The 16,545-nt window shown below is 42.3% G+C and overlaps 1 protein-coding gene across 1 annotated transcript in view; it reads left to right on the forward strand.

The window, feature by feature from the left end:
- The first annotated feature begins 627 nt into the window (after positions 1–627).
- Positions 628–16,545, forward strand: part of LOC106582579 (neurexophilin-2) — a 57,608-nt gene continuing 41,690 nt past the window's right edge. Inside the window, exon 1 of the mRNA XM_082966913.1 lies at positions 628–636. Coding sequence (XP_082823039.1) covers positions 628–636 — 9 coding nt within the window. The remainder of the gene's footprint in view (positions 637–16,545) is intronic.

The following is a 16,545-nucleotide window of genomic DNA, read 5'->3' on the forward strand; positions in this document are numbered from 1 at the left end:
TTGAATAGTGGATAGTCTGGATGGTCTGGATGGTCTGGGTAGTCTGGATGGTTTGGGTAGTCTGGATGGTCTGGGTAGTCTGGATGGTCTGGGTAGTCTGGATGGTCTGGGTAGTCTGGATGGTTTGGGTAGTCTGGGTAGTCTGGGTAGTCTGGATGGTTTGGGTAGTCTGGGTAGTCTGGGTAGTCTGGATGGTTTGTTTGAATAGTGGATAGTCTGGATGGTCTGGATGGTTTGGGTAGTCTGGATGGTTTGGGTAGTCTGGATGGTTTGGGTAGTCTGGATGGTTTGGGTAGTCTGGATGGTCTGGGTAGTCTGGATGGTCTGGGTAGTCTGGGTAGTCTGGATGGTCTGGGTAGTCTGGATGGTTTGTTTGAATAGTGGATAGTCTGGATGGTCTGGATGGTTTGGGTAGTCTGGATGGTTTGGGTAGTCTGGATGGTCCTTGTTCCCCTGTAGTTGGAAGGTAAGGTTGGCTCGGGAGAGACAAATTCTCTGAGAATATTATGAAAAAAAATGTTTAGGTTAATTTGAGCCTTGACCTGAAAACACCCAGACTTGACAGACTCCATCCTAACAGATCCACAGGAGATCTGACTATAGTTTTCTATCGCTTTAACTTCCATGATGGTACATGTAGGATCTACATAACATCCCCTTCTTCTCCCATGTTTCCTTACCAGCAGTCCAAACCAGACACTGCCAAGCCTACTGCGCCATCTATTGGTGGGATGGTATAATGATATACCACAATATCAACTGCTTTATTAAACCACATGATGGTGCAGAAGTCACACCAATATCTGGTTTGATCATGCAGTTTAGTTTGATCATGCAGTATATTCATAACCACAGTATATCTCAGTGGCTCATAGATCAGAGTGTGTATGAATGAAAACCTAACTATTATTTAGGTCATTTGTGTCTGACATGAAACAGACTTCCGAAAGACATCAGGTAAATATGTAAAACATACTGGCCACAGTAATGTGTCGATGTCATCTGAAATAGCCTGGACCGACAATGTAATGAATGGGCAGACAGGCTAACTAACTATCACACTGTTTCAATGGTATTACTACCGTCCCTTTAAGTGGTTGAGATAATGTTCTTCTATAGGCCACTTCTGGGTTTTAATTCTGAAATATGGCAAGAGTTTTATTAGTGATCTGAATCTAATGTGTCATCATGATGGTACATATTTTACCATATCTCATGTGTTATACTCTCCTACATTCCATTTCACATTTCCAAACAAACTTCAAAGTGTTTCCTTTCAAATGGTATCAGAATATGCGTAGCCTTGCTTCAGGGCCTGAGCTACAGGCAGTTAGATTTGGGTACGTCATTTTAGGTGAAAATTGAAAAAAAAGGGTCCGATCCCTTAAAAGGTTTTAATAAGGCCTGAAGTATTCTTTTTGTCATAATGAGAAATAACACATTTAAATGTTTACAGAATTGGCCTTATTAACAGTATTACATCTTTAGTTAGATGGAACACTTCATATGAAATTTGTGCTCCCGTGTGGTGCAGTGGTCTAAGGCACTGGATCTCAGTGAAAGAGGCCTTGCTAAAGTCCCTGGTTCAAATCCAGGCTGTGATTGGGAGTCCCATAGGGCGGCGCACAATTGACCCAACGTCGTCCGGGTTTGGCCGGGGTAGCCTAGTTAAATAAAGGTTAAAATAACATATTTTAAAAAAAATATATGAAAACAGAAGTAAATAGCCATACATGCAGCAACTGAAAGAAGTCAGTGAGAAAAGACCAAGCGCGTAATGGGTTAAAGAAATTAATTTGATCCTAAACAGAAGTTGAGAACCATGACATCTCGCTCCTTACAAGCTCCAAATTCCTCCTAGGTAGACTTCAAAGGGAGATCTCTGTCTCTCCATGCACTCAGAAAACAGATAGTATGCATTGTGACAACTACAGAGGAGAGCATACCCCCAAACCACGCACTCCAGAGCATACCCCCAAACCACACATACCACGCACTCCAGAGCATACCCCCAAACCACGCACTCCAGAGCATACCCCCAAACCACGCACTCCAGAGCATACCCCCAAACCACACATACCACGCACTCCAGAGCATACCCCCAAACCGCGCACTCCAGAGCATACCCCCAAACCACACATACCACGCACTCCAGAGCATACCCCCAAACCACACATACCACGCACTCCAGAGCATACCCCCAAACCGCTCACTCCAGAGCATACCCCCAAAACACGCATACCCCCAAACCACGCACTCCAGAGCATACCCCCAAACCACGCACTCCAGAGCATACCCCCAAAACACGCATACCCCCAAACCACGCACTCCAGAGCATACCCCCAAACCGCGCACTCCAGAGCATACGCCCAAACCACGCACTCCAGAGCATACCCCCAAACCACGCACTCCAGAGCATACCCCCAAACCACGCACTCCAGAGCATACCCCCAAACCACGCACTCCAGAGCATACCCCCAAACCACACACTCCAGAGCATACCGCGCACTCCAGAGCATACCGCGCACTCCAGAGCATACCCCCAAACCGCACACTCCAGAGCATACCCCCAAACCACGCACTCCAGAGCATACCCCCAAACCACGCACTCCAGAGCATACCTCCAAACCGCGCACTCCAGAGCATACACCCAAACCGCGCACTCCAGAGCATACCCCCAAACCGCGCACTCCAGAGCATACTGCGCACTCCAGAGCATACCCCTAAACCACGCACTCCAGAGCATACCCCCAAACCACACACTCCAGAGCATACCGCGCACTCCAGAGCATACCGCGCACTCCAGAGCATACCCCCAAACCGCACACTCCAGAGCATACCCCCAACCCACGCACTCCAGAGCATACCCCCAAACCACGCACTCCAGAGCATACCCCCAAACCACGCACTCCAGAGCATACCTCCAAACCGCGCACTCCAGAGCATACCCCCAAACCGCGCACTCCAGAGCATACCCCCAAACCGCGCACTCCAGAGCATACCCCAAACCGCGCACTCCAGAGCATACCCCCAAACCACTCACTCCAGAGCATACCCCCAAACCACGCACTCCAGAGCATACCCCCAAACCACGCACTCCAGAGCATACCCCCAAACCACACACTCCAGAGCATACCGCCAAACCGCACACTCCAGAGCATACCCCCAAACCGCGCACTCCAGAAGTAACTAGGTTCTAGGTTCTAGGTTCTAGAGCGCAACACCGGGTTGTTCTCTGCTGTAAAACATAATTTCACCAAGACAATGTGTAATGGCATTATGACATTGCTGATTGGGTAAATATATATATTTATTTATTTATTTATTTTAAAGCAGATGCAAAGCGGCTTTAAGGCTGGACTTATTGTCTCAATCAAGACACTGAATGCAGTCACTGGAAAATGTATTTGGGCAGAATTCTCTGTTTTTTTCCCCCGGATAGAAAATAGGTCTCTGCTTCAGAACAATAAACCCAGTTAAGTCAGAGCATTGTGGAAACTGGGGAGACTGCTTTCCCGAAGTGCATGGAGAGGATGGATTCACCGTCTGTTCCGATCTAACCGAAAGAGCCTAGCATACTGCATTGAGAAAAAGGTAAGGTGCATTTTAATGTCTTTATATTAATGCATGTAGCTTATTCAAACACAGTTTACAGCAAAAATTTCAAGGATATTTTTACTCAAAATGTATTTATAAGCATAAGCATTCAAACTCAGACTACTTTAGTTTTTGTGCTTATTATACCATGAACGTTATGATTGACAGTAATGCCGGGATACATATGAAATGCCATGTGGTTATCATTTTGAATGATATTATGATTACATATCTACAAAGTGTTTGCCTGTGTGTCCTCCGCAGCTGATGGCAGTAATGGCATCTTCTTTTCCCAAAACATTCCGAAGGGGATTTCATCGCCATTCATCCTAAATAAACTCAGAGAGGAGACAGCAACCATGAAAACGCCAAGATCATTCCTGTTCATTGTCCTCCTACATCATGTGAGTTATTTAATATAAACTAAACTATTTTTTTTCTCAGGTATGAGGAATAGCCTACAGTCACAAATTACATTATTTTGTTAATTTAATGCAGTCTATTCATATCAAAGATAGTTTAGGATGTGATTTGATTTGCTAAATAAATCAAAGACATGGCAAATACATAAAATAAGATTTTCATGCAGGTGACGTTAAATAGGAGTTAAGTTTTAAATCAGTTCAGTATTTTAAAGCATACTTGACAATGTTTAAATTTACACACCACCTCCAAAACAAAATAAAAAAGTCTCTATTTAATGTATTCATATAGAGAAATATAGACTGGTCCCACTGTGACTGTGCTATAGAGAAATATAGACTGGCCCCACTGTGACTGTGCTATAGAGAAATATAGACTGGCTCCACTGTGACTGTGCTATAGAGAAATATAGACTGGCCACACTGTGACTTTGCTATAGAGAAATATAGACTGGTCCTACTGTGACTGTGCTATAGAGAAATATAGACTGGTCCCACTGTGACTGTGCTATAGAGAAATATAGACTGGCTCCACTGTGACTGTGCTATAGAGAAATATAGACTGGTCCCACTGTGACTGTGCTATAGAGAAATATAGACTGGCCCCACTGTGACTGTGCTATAGAGAAATATAGACTGGTCCCACTGTGACTGTGCTATAGAGAAATATAGACTGGCTCCACTGTGACTGTGCTATAGAGAAATATAGACTGGTCCCACTGTGACTGTGCTATAGAGAAATATAGACTGGCCCCACTGTGACTGTGCTATAGAGAAATATAGACTGGCCCCACTGTGACTGTGCTATAGAGAAATATAGACTGGCCACACTGTGACTGTGCTATAGAGAAATATAGACTGGTCCTACTGTGACTGTGCTATAGAGAAATATAGACTGGCCCCACTGTGACTGTGCTATAGAGAAATATAGACTGGCCCCACTGTGACTGTGCTATAGAGAAATATAGACTGGCCCCACTGTGACTGTGCTATAGAGAAATATAGACTGGCCACACTGTGACTGTGCTATAGAGAAATATAGACTGGCTCCACTGTGACTGTGCTATAGAGAAATATAGACTCGTCCCACTGTGACTGTGCTATAGAGAAATATAGACTGGCCCCACTGTGACTGTGCTATAGAGAAGTATAGACTGGCCACTCTGTGACTGTGCTATAGAGAAATATAGACTGGTCCTACTGTGACTGTGCTATAGAGAAATATAGACTGGCCCCACTGTGACTGTGCTATAGAGAAATATAGACTGGTCCCACTGTGACTGTGCTATAGAGAAATATAGACTGGTCCCACTGTGACTGTGCTATAGAGAAATATAGACTGGCCCCACTGTGACTGTGCTATAGAGAAATATAGACTGGCCCCACTGTGACTGTGCTATAGAGAAATATAGACTGGTCCCACTGTGACTGTGCTATAGAGAAATATAGACTGGCTCCACTGTGACTGTGCTATAGAGAAATATAGACTGGCCCCACTGTGACTGTGCTATAGAGAAACAACACATTCAGGATGAGAAAATGCTATACAGTAGAAGTATATTTAATACAATTACAATTATAACAACTATGTCATTATTTATAAATTGTTGGAATTAATCTGTGTCAGTGTTGATAAAGTAAAGAATTACATATAGCAGACCTATGGGGACAGGCATGGTCTACATTAACATATATAGCAGACCTATGGGGACAGGCATTGTCTACATTAACATGCTACAACATGCTATATAACATGCTACATGCCATTCATTCAGGTAGTTGTTCTGTATTGCTACTCTTCATAAAGCCTCTCATCCATTTGGTTTACAGAGGAAATATCACATTATACCGATCCTTGTTAGTATAACATATGTCGCTGTTCAATATACAATATCACATGAGTTTATAAAATGTACCCTAGGAAGGGATTCCATATTCTAAGGGGAATATCGAGGGATAATCAAGGGAATATCGGGAATATCGAGGGATATTCAGAGGGATAATCAAGGTAATATCGAGGGATAATCAAGGGAATATCGAGGGATAATCAAGGGAATATCGAGGGATAATCAAGGGAATAGCGAGGGATAATCAAGGGAATATCGAGGGATAATCAAGGGAATATCGAGGGATAATCAAGGGAATAGCGAGGGATAATCAAGGGAATGTCGAGGGATAATCAAGGGAATGTCGAGGGATATTCAAGGGAATATCGAGGGATAATCAAGGGATTACAGGGAAATAACCTGTAGAATATGCAATCCATTCCTAATTTTTCTTCGGGGATTATATTTAGCAGAGTATGATTTTGCTTTTGGACATTATTATGTTTCACTGAAATTAGAATGTTTACACACAGTATTTCTATATATGTAGTATTTCTTTAAAGAAATGATTTGGTTATGTTTTTATCGCTGAATTAATGATAGCGTAAAAAGTATAAACTAGAAACGTTATTTAGTCCGTTTCAGTGTAAATGGTTGTAGATGCCTGAACATGTTGTGTTTATATTTAACACCATCCATTACTCTTCATGGGTTACCTGCGTATGTATGGATGTGGGACTTACAATGTGGATTTTGGGGGCAGTAACTCCCAGCACCATAAATGAGATAAGCATTTAAAAATATATATATTTCACCTTTACTTAACCAGGTAGGCCAGTTGAGAACAAGTTCTCATTTGCAACTGCGACCTGGCCAAGATAAAGCAAAGCAGTGTGACACAAACAACAACACAGAGTTACACATGGGATAAACAAACGTACAGTCAATAACACAATAGAAAAGTCTATATACAGTGTGTTCAAATGAAGTAAGATTAGGGAGGTAAGGCAATAAATAGGCCATAGTGGCAAAATAATTACAAAATAGCAATTAAACACTGGAGTGATAGATGTGCAGAAGATGAATGTGAATGATACTGGGGTGCAAAGGAGCAAAAAAAGAACTTAAAAAATAAAATAAATAACAATATGGGGATGAGGTAGTTGGGTGGGCTATTTACAGATGGGCTGTGTACAGGTACAGTGATCGGTAAGCTGCTCTGACAGCTGATGCTTAAAGTTGGTGAGGGAGATATGAGTCTCCAGCTTCAGTGATTTTTGCAATTCGTTCCAGTCATTGGCAGCAGAGAACTGGAAGGAAAGGCGGCCAAAGAGGAATTGGCTTTGGGGATGACCAGTGAAATATACCTGCTGGAGCACGTGCTACGGGTGGGTGCTGCTATGGTGACCAGTGAGCTGAGATAAGGCGGGGCTTTACCTAGCAAAGACTTATAGATGACCTGGAGCCAGTGGGTTTGGCGACGAATATGAAGCGAGAGCCAGCCAACGAGAGCATACAGGTCGCAGTGGTGGGTAGTATATGGGGCTTTGGAGACAAAATAGATGGTACTGTGATAGACTGCATCCAATTTGCTGAGTAGAGTGTTGGAGGCTATTTTGTAAATGACATCACCGAAGTCAAGGATCGGTAGGATAGTCAGTTTTACAAGGGTATGTTTGGCATCATGAGTGAAGGATGCTTTGTTGCGAAATAGGAAGCCATTTCTAGATTTAATTTTGGATTGGATATGTTTAATGTGAGTCTGCTAAATAACGTAAATGTAATGTAAATGTCTGGAAGGAGAGTTTACAGTCTAACCAGACACCTAGGTATTTGTAGTTGTCCACATATTCTAAGTCAGAACCGTCCAGGGTAGTGATGCTGGACGGGCGGGCAGGTGCGGGCAGCGATTGATTGAAGATCATACATTTAGTTTTACTTACATTTAAGAGCAGTTGGAGGCCACGGAAGGAGAGTTGTATGGCATTGAAGCTCGTCTGGAGGTTAGTTAACACAGTGTCCAAAGAAGGGCCAGAAGTATACAGAATGGTGTCGTCTGCGTAGAGGTGGATCAGAGAATCACCCACAGCAGGAGCGACATCATTGATGTATACAGAGAAAAGAGTCAGCCCAAGAATTGAACCCTGTGGCACCCCCATAGAGACTGCCAGAGGTCCGGACAACAGGCCCTCCGATTTGACACACTGAACTCTGTCTGAGAAGTAGTTGGTGAACCAGGCGAGGCAGTCATTTGAGAAACCAAGGCTGTTGAGTCTGCCGATAAGAATGCTGTGATTGACAGAGTCAAAAGCCTTGGCCAGTGTAACCAATGAGAGGGACGGAACCTACACTGTTACATTGATGCTGTTGACCCGGATCATTGGTTGCTGCGGAAAAGGAGGAGGTCAAAAGGGGGGTGAGTGTAACCGATGTGAAATGGCTAGTTAGTTAGTGGTGGTGCGCGCTAATTGCGTTTCAATCGGTGACGTCACTTGCTCTGAGACCTGAAGTGGTTGTTCCCCTTGCGTTGCAAGGGCCGTGGCTTTTGTGGCGCGATGGGTAACGATGCTTCGTGGGTGTCAGTTGTTGATGTGTGCAGAGGGTCCCTGGTTCGAGCCCAGGTTGGGGCGAAGAGAGGGACGGAACCTACACTGTTACATCAGGTCAATGAAGACGGCTGCACAGTATTGTCTTTTATCGATGGTGGTTATGATGTCGTTTAGGACCTTGAGCGTGGCTGCGGTGCACCCATGACCAGCTTGGAAACCAGATTGCATAGCGGAGAAGGTACAGTGGGATTCAAAATGGTCGGGGATCTGTTTGTTAACTTGGCTTTTGAAGACCTTAGAAAGGCAGGGTCGGATAGATATAGGTCTGTAACAGTTTGGGTCTAGAGTGTCTCCCCCTTTGAAGAGGGGGATGACCGCAGCAGCTTTCCAATCTTTGGGGATCTCAGATGATACGAAAGCGAGGTTGAACAGGCTAGTAATAGGGGTTGCAACAATTGCGGGAATAATTTTAGAGAAATTCTGTGGAAGGTGGAAAGCATGGCCAGCCGTAGAAAAATGCTTATTGAAATTCTCGATTATGGGTGGTGACAGTGTTTCCTAGCCTCAGTGCAGTGGGCAGCTGGGAGGAGGTGCTCTTATTCTCCATGGATTTAACAGTCCCAGAACATTTTGGAGATTGTGCTACAGGATGCAAATTTTTATTTGAAAAAGCTAGCCTTTGCTTTCCTAACTGCCTGTGTATATTGGTTCCTAACTTCCCTGAAAAGTTGCATATCGCGGGGGTTATTCGATGCTAGTGCAGTACGCCACAGGATGTTCTTGTGCTGGTCAAGGGCAGTCGGGTCTGGAGTGAACCAAGGGCTATATCTGTTCTTAGTTCTACATTTTTTGAATGGGGCATGCTTAATTAAGATAGGGAGGAAGACACTTTTAAAGAATAACCAGGTATCCTCTACTGACATGATGAGGTCAATATCCTTCCAGGATACGCGGGCCAGGTTGATTAGAAAGGCCTGCTCACAGAAGTGTTTTAGGGAGCGTTTGGCTGTGATGAGGGGTGGTCGTTTGACCGCGGACCCATTACGGACGCAGGCAATGAGGCAGTGATCGCTGAGATCTTGGTTGAAAACAGCAGAGGTATATTTAGAGGGCAGGTTGGTTAGAATGACATCTATGAGGGTGTCCGTATTTACGGATTTAGGGTTGTACCTGGTAGGTTCCCTGATAATTTGTGTGAGATTGAGAGCATCTATCTTAGATTGTAGGACAGTCAGGATGTTAAGCATATCTCAGTTTAGGTCCCTAACAGTACAAATGCTGAAGATAAATGGGGGGCATGGTATGTGCCTGTTAACCCTCTTCTAAAGACATGCATGGACTACATGAATAGCAATTCATTAAATTATTTCCATTTAATGGATTTGAACAAGATTTAACCCTCCGATGTAATCCTTAATGATAGGCCATTATAGATGACGGTCAAGTGCTGGTGTTATGTTAGTGAGCTCTGTGTCAGAGCAGCCTGCTAACACACATAAAGCCTGGTCATGATAATAATCACTGACCTAAAGAGTTTCCTAAACCTCATCCTCTGATCTGGAATATATGAATTTAAAATAAACCTGTGTAACTCCAGGTTAAATTGTTCTGTCTTTACCAGAGATTATTCATCATAATCTGTAGTGTGTAAATTGGACCTGATGCTGTTTCCCCTACAGGACGCTTTAATCTCTCCAGGATAGATCAGAATATTTATCTCTCCAGGATAGATCAGAGTATTTATCTCTCCAAAGATAGATCAGAATATTTATCTCTCCAAAATGGATCAGAATATTTATCTCTCCAAAGATAGATCAGAATATTTATCTCTCCAAAGATAGATCAGAATATTTATCTCTCCAAAATGGATCAGAATATTTATCTCTCCAAAATGGATCAGAATATTTATCTCTCCAAAGATAGATCAGAATATTTATCTCTCCAAAGATAGATCAGAATATTTATCTCTCCAAAGATAGGTCAGAATATTAATCTCTCCAGGATAGATCAGAATATTAATCTCTCCAGGATAGATCAGAATATTAATCTCTCCAGGATAGATCAGAATATTTATCTCTCTAAAGATAGGTCAGAATATTAATCTCTCCAGGATAGATCAGAATATTAATCTCTCCAGGATAGATCAGAGTATTTATCTCTCTAAAGATAGGTCAGAATATTAATCTCTCCAGGATAGATCAGAATATTAATCTCTCCAGGATAGATCAGAATATTTATCTCTCTAAAGATAGGTCAGAATATTAATCTCTCCAGGATAGATCAGAATATTTATCTCTCCAGGATAGATCAGAGTATTTATCTCTCTAAAGATAGGTCAGAATATTAATCTCTCCAGGATAGATCAGAATATTAATCTCTCCAGGATAGATCAGAATATTAATCTCTCCAGGATAGATCAGAGTATTTATCTCTCCAGGATAGATCAGAGTATTAATCTCTCCAGGATAGATCAGAATATTAATCTTTCCAGGATAGATCAGAATATTTATCTCTCCAAAGATAGATCAGAATATTTATCTCTCCAAAGATAGATCAGAATATTTATCTCTCCAAAGATAGATCAGAATATTTATCTCTCCAAAATGGATCAGAATATTTATCTCTCCAAAGATAGATCAGAATATTTATCTCTCCAAAGATAGATCAGAATATTTATCTCTCCAAAATGGATCAGAATATTTATCTCTCCAAAATGGATCAGAATATTTATCTCTCCAAAGATAGATCAGAATATTTATCTCTCCAAAGATAGATCAGAATATTTATCTCTCCAAAGATAGATCAGAATATGTATCTCTCCAGGATAGATCAGAATATGTATCTCTCCAAGATAGATCAGAGTATTTATCTCTCCAGGATAGATCAGAATATTTATCTCTCCAAGACAGGTCAGAATATTAATCTCTCCAAAAATAGATCAGAATATTTATCTCTCCAAACTGGATCAGAGTATTTATCTCTCTAAAATAGATCAGAATATTTATCTCTCTAAAATAGATCAGAGTATTTATCTCTCCAAAGATTGATCAGAATATTTATCTCTCCAAAATGGATCAGAATATTTATCTCTCCAAAATGGATCAGAATATTTATCTCTCCAAAATAGATCAGAGTATTTATCTCTCTAAAGATAGATCAGAGTATTTATCTCTCTAAAGATAGATCAGAGTATTTATCTCTCCAGGATAGATCAGAGTATTTATCTCTCCAGGATAGATCAGAGTATTTATCTCTCCAAGATAGGTCAGAATATTAAGCTCTCTAAAGATAGATCAGAATATTTAAGGAAATAAAACTTCACATTATTCACTGTTAGTATACAGTTGAAGTCGGAAGTTTACATCCACTTAGGTTGGAATCATTAAAACTTGTTTTTCAACCACTCCACAAATGTCTTGTTAAACTATAGTTTTGGCAAGTCAGTTAGGACATCTACTTTGTGCATGAGTAATTACAAGTAATTTATACAAGTCCTTTTTCCAACAATTGTTTACAGACAGATTATTTCACTTATAATTCACTGTATCACAATTCCAGTGGGTCAGAAGTTTACATACACTAAGTTGACTGTGCCTTTAAACAGCTTGGAAAACTCCAGAAAATGATGTAATGGCTTTAGAAGCTTCTGATAGTTGACATCATTTGAGTCAATTGGAGGTGTACCTGTGGATGTATTTCAAGGCCTACCTTCAAACTCAGTGCCCCTTTGCTTGACATCACGAGAAAATCAAAAGAAATCAGCCAAGACCTCAGAAAAGAAATTGTAGACCTCCACAAGTCTGGTTCATCCTTGGGAGCAATTTCCAAACGCCTGAAGGTACCACGTTCATCTGTACAAACAATAGTACGCAAGTATAAACACCATGGCACTATGCAGCCGTCATACCGCTCAGGAAGGAGACGTGTTCTGTCTCCTAGAGATGAACGTACTTTGGTGCGAAAAATGCAAATCAATCCCAGAACAACAGCAAAGGACCTTGTGAAGATGCTGGAGGAAACAGGTACAAAAGTATCTATATCCACAGTAAAACGAGTCCTATATCGACATAACCTGAAAGGCCGCTCAGCAAGGAAGAAGCCACTGCTCCAAAACCGCCATTAAAAAGCCAGACTACGGTTTGCAACTGCACATGGGGATAAAGATCATACATTTTGGAGAAATGTCCTCTGGTCTGATGAAACAAAAATAGAAATGTTTGACCATTATGACCATCGTTATGTTTGGAGGAAAAAGGGGAGGCTTGCAAGCCAAAGAACACCATCCCACCCGTGAAGCACGGGGTTGGCAGCATCATGTTGTGGGGGTACTTTACTGCAGGAGGGACTGGTGCACTTCACAAAATAGATGGCATCATGAGGAAGTAAAAGTATGTGGATATATTGAAGCAACATCTCAAGACATCAGTCAGGAAGTTAAAGCTTGGTCGCAAATGGGTCTTCCAAATGGACAATGACCCCAAGCATACTTCCAGACTCGTTAGTTGTGGCACAATCGTTTAAGGACAACAAAGTCAAAGTATTGGAGTGGCCATCATAAAGCCCTGACCTCAATCCTATAGAGAATGTGTGGGCAGAACTGAAAAAGCGTGTGTGAGCAAGGAGGCCTACAAACCTGACTCAGTTACACCAGCTCTGTCAGGAGGAATGGGCCAAAATTCACCCAACTTATTGTTTGAAGCTTGTGGAAGGCTACCCGAAACGTTTGACCCAAGTTAAAGAATTTCAAGGCAATGCTACCAAATACTAATTGAGTGTATGTAAACTTCTGACCCACTGGGAATGTGACGAAAGAAATAAAAGCTGAAATAAAGAATTATCTCTACTATTATTCTGACATTTCACATTCTTAAAATAAAGTGGTGATCCTAACTGACCTAAGACAGGGCATTTTTACAGAGATTAAATGTCAGGAATTGTGAAAAACTGAGTTTAAATGTATTTGGCTAAGGTGTATGTAAACTTTCGACTTCAACTGAATAAATGTTGCTTAGCAGTAGTAGTAGTGATAGTAGTAGTAGTAGTAGTAGTAGCAATAGCATAGTAGTAATAGAAGTAGTAGTGGAAGTAGTAGTAGTTGTAGTAATAGTATAGTAGTAATAGAAGTAGTAGTGGAAGTAGTAGTAGTTGTAGTAATAGTATAGTAGTAATAGAAGTAGTAGTGGAAGTAGTAGTAGTTGTAGTAATAGTATAGTAGTAATAGAAGTAGTAGTGGAAGTAGTAGTAGTTGTAGTAATAGTAGTATCAGCAGTCGTATCAATAGTAGCATTAGTTGAAGAGGTAGCAGCAGTTGTAGTAGAGGTAGCAGCAATAGTAGTAGTAGAGGTAGCAGAAGTAGTAGTAGTCATAACAGTAGCAGCAGCAGTAGTAGAGGTAGCAGTAGTCAAAGTAGTAGTAGCAGTAGTAACAGTAGTAGTAGCAGAGGTAGCATTAAAGGTAGCAGTAGTAGTAGAAGAATTAGTAGTCGTAGCAGTAGTAGTAGTAGTAGTAGCAGTAGTAGTGGAGGTAGCAGTAGTAGTCGTAACAGTAGCAGTAGTAGTGGAGGTAGCAGTAGTAGTCGTAACAGTAGTAGTAGTAGTAGTAGCAGTAGTAGTGGAGGTAGCAGTAGTAGTCGTAACAGTAGTAGTAGTAGTAGTAGTAGTAGCAGTAGTAGTGGAGGTAGCAGTAGCAGAATAAGTAGTAGTAGAGGTAGCAGTAGTAGTCGTAGCAGTAGTAGAAGTAGTAGCAGTAGTAACAGTAGCAGTAATAGTAGTAGAAGCAGTAGTCGTAGTAGTAGTAGCAGTAGTATTGGAGGTAGCAGTAGCAGAATAAGTAGTAGTAGAGGTAGCAGTAGTAGTCGTAGCAGTAGTAGAAGTAGTAGCAGTAGTAACAGTAGCAGTAATAGTAGTAGAAGCAGTAGTCGTAGCAGTAGTAGCAGTAGTATTGGAGGCAGTAGTAACAGAATAAGTAGTAGTAGAGGTAGCAGTAGTAGTCGTAGCAGTAGTAGAAGTAGTAGCAGTAGTAACAGTAGCAGTAGCAGAAGCAGCAGAAGTAGTAGCAGTAGTAACAGTATCAGAAGTAGTAGCAGTATTAGTAGGAGTAGTAGCAGTAGTAGAGGAGGTAGCAGTAACAGAATAAGTAGTAGTAGAGGTAGCAGTAGTAGTCGTAGCAGTAGTAGCAGTAGCAGAAGCAGTAGTAGTAGCAGAAGCAGTAGTAGTAGCAGTAGTAACAGTAGCAGAAGTAGTAGCAGTAGTGGCAGTAGTAACAGTAGCAGTACTAGCAGTAGCAGTAATAACAGTAGCAGTAGTAGAGGAGGTAGCAGTAGCAGCAGTAGCATCAGTAGTAGCAATAGTAACAGTAGTATCAGTATCAATAGTAGCAGTAGTAGTAGCAGCAGTGGTGTTGGAGGGCCAGTAGGGGGCACCCTTTCCTCTAGTCGAATTTTTTTTTTTTAAATATCCCAATGCCCCAGGGCAGTGATTGGAGACATTGCCCTGTATAGGGTGCCATCTTTCGGATGGGACGTAAACGGGTGTCCTGACTCTCTGTGGTCACTAAAGATCCCATCACACTTATTGTAATAGTAGGGGTGTTAATTAACCCCGGTGTCCTGGCTAAATTCCCAATCTGTCCCTCATACCATCATGGCCACCTAATCATCCCCAGTTTACAATTGTCTCATTCATCTCCCCTGAAACTATTCCCCAGGCCGTTGCTGTAAATGAGAATGTGTTCTCAGTCAACTTACCTGGTAAAATAAGGGTTCCATTTTTTTTCTTTTTGAAACAGTAGTAGAAAAGCAGCAGTAACAGCAGAAGTAGTAGAGGTAGTAGAGGTCACAGTAACAGCAGCAGTAGCAGTAGAGGTCACAGTAACAGCAGCAGCAGTAGAGGTCACAGTAACAGCAGCAGTAGCAGTAGAGGTCACAGTAACAGCAGCAGCAGTAGAGGTCACAGTAACAGCAGCAGCAGTAGAGGTCACAGTAACAGCAGCAGCAGTAGAGGTCACAGTAACAGCAGTAGCAGTAGAGGTCACAGTAACAGCAGCAGCAGTAGAGGTCACAGTAACAGCAGCAGCAGTAGAGGTCACAGTAACAGCAGCAGCAGTAGAGGTCACAGTAACAGCAGCAGCAGTAGAGGTCACAGTAACAGCAGCAGCAGTAGAGGTCACAGTAACAGCAGCAGCAGTAGCAGTAGAGGTCACAGTAACAGCAGCAGCAGTAGAGGTCACAGTAACAGCAGCAGCAGTAGCAGTAGAGGTCACAGTAACAGCAGCAGCAGTAGCAGTAGAGGTCACAGTAACAGCAGCAGCAGTAACAGCAGCAGTAGCAGTAGAGGTCACAGTAACAGCAGCAGCAGTAGCAGTAGAGGTCACAGTAACAGCAGCAGCAGTAGAGGTCACAGTAACAGCAGCAGCAGTAGCAGTAGAGGTCACAGTAACAGCAGCAGCAGTAGAGGTCACAGTAACAGCAGAAGTAGTAGAGGTCACAGTAACAGCAGAAGTAGTAGCAGCAGCAGTTATAATAAACTCAGCAAAAAAATAAACGTCCTCTCACTGTCAACTGTGTTATTTTCAGCAAACTTAACGTGTGTAAATACTTGTATGAACATCACAAGATTCAACAACTGAGACATAAACTGAACAAGTTCCACAGACATGTGACTAACAGAAATGGAATAACGTGTCCCTGAACAACGGTGGCGTCAAAATCAAAAGTAACAGTCAGTATCTGGTGTGGCCACCAGCTGCATTAAGTACTGCAGTGCATCTCCTCCTCAAGGACTGCACCAGATTTGCCAGTTCTTGCTGTGAGATGTTACCCCACTCTTCCACCAAGGCACCTGCAAGTTCCCAGACATTTCTGGGGGGAATGGCCCTAGCCCTCACCCTCCGATCCAACAGGTCCCAGACGTGCTCAATGGGATTGAGATCCGGGCTCTTTGCTGGCCATGGTAGAACACTGACATTCCTGTCTTGCAGGAAATCACGCACAGAACGAGCAGTATGGCTGGTGGCATTGTCATGCTGGAGGGTCATGTCAGGATGAGCCTGCAGGAAGGGTACCACATGAGGGAGGAGGATGTCTTCCCTGTAACACACAGCGTTGAGATTGCCTGCAATGACAACAAGCTCAGTCTGATGATGCTGCAGTGT

This window comes from Salmo salar, chromosome 21, assembly GCF_965601325.2.
Source record: "Salmo salar chromosome 21, fSalSal1, whole genome shotgun sequence".
Taxonomy (NCBI): Eukaryota; Metazoa; Chordata; class Actinopteri; order Salmoniformes; family Salmonidae; genus Salmo; species Salmo salar.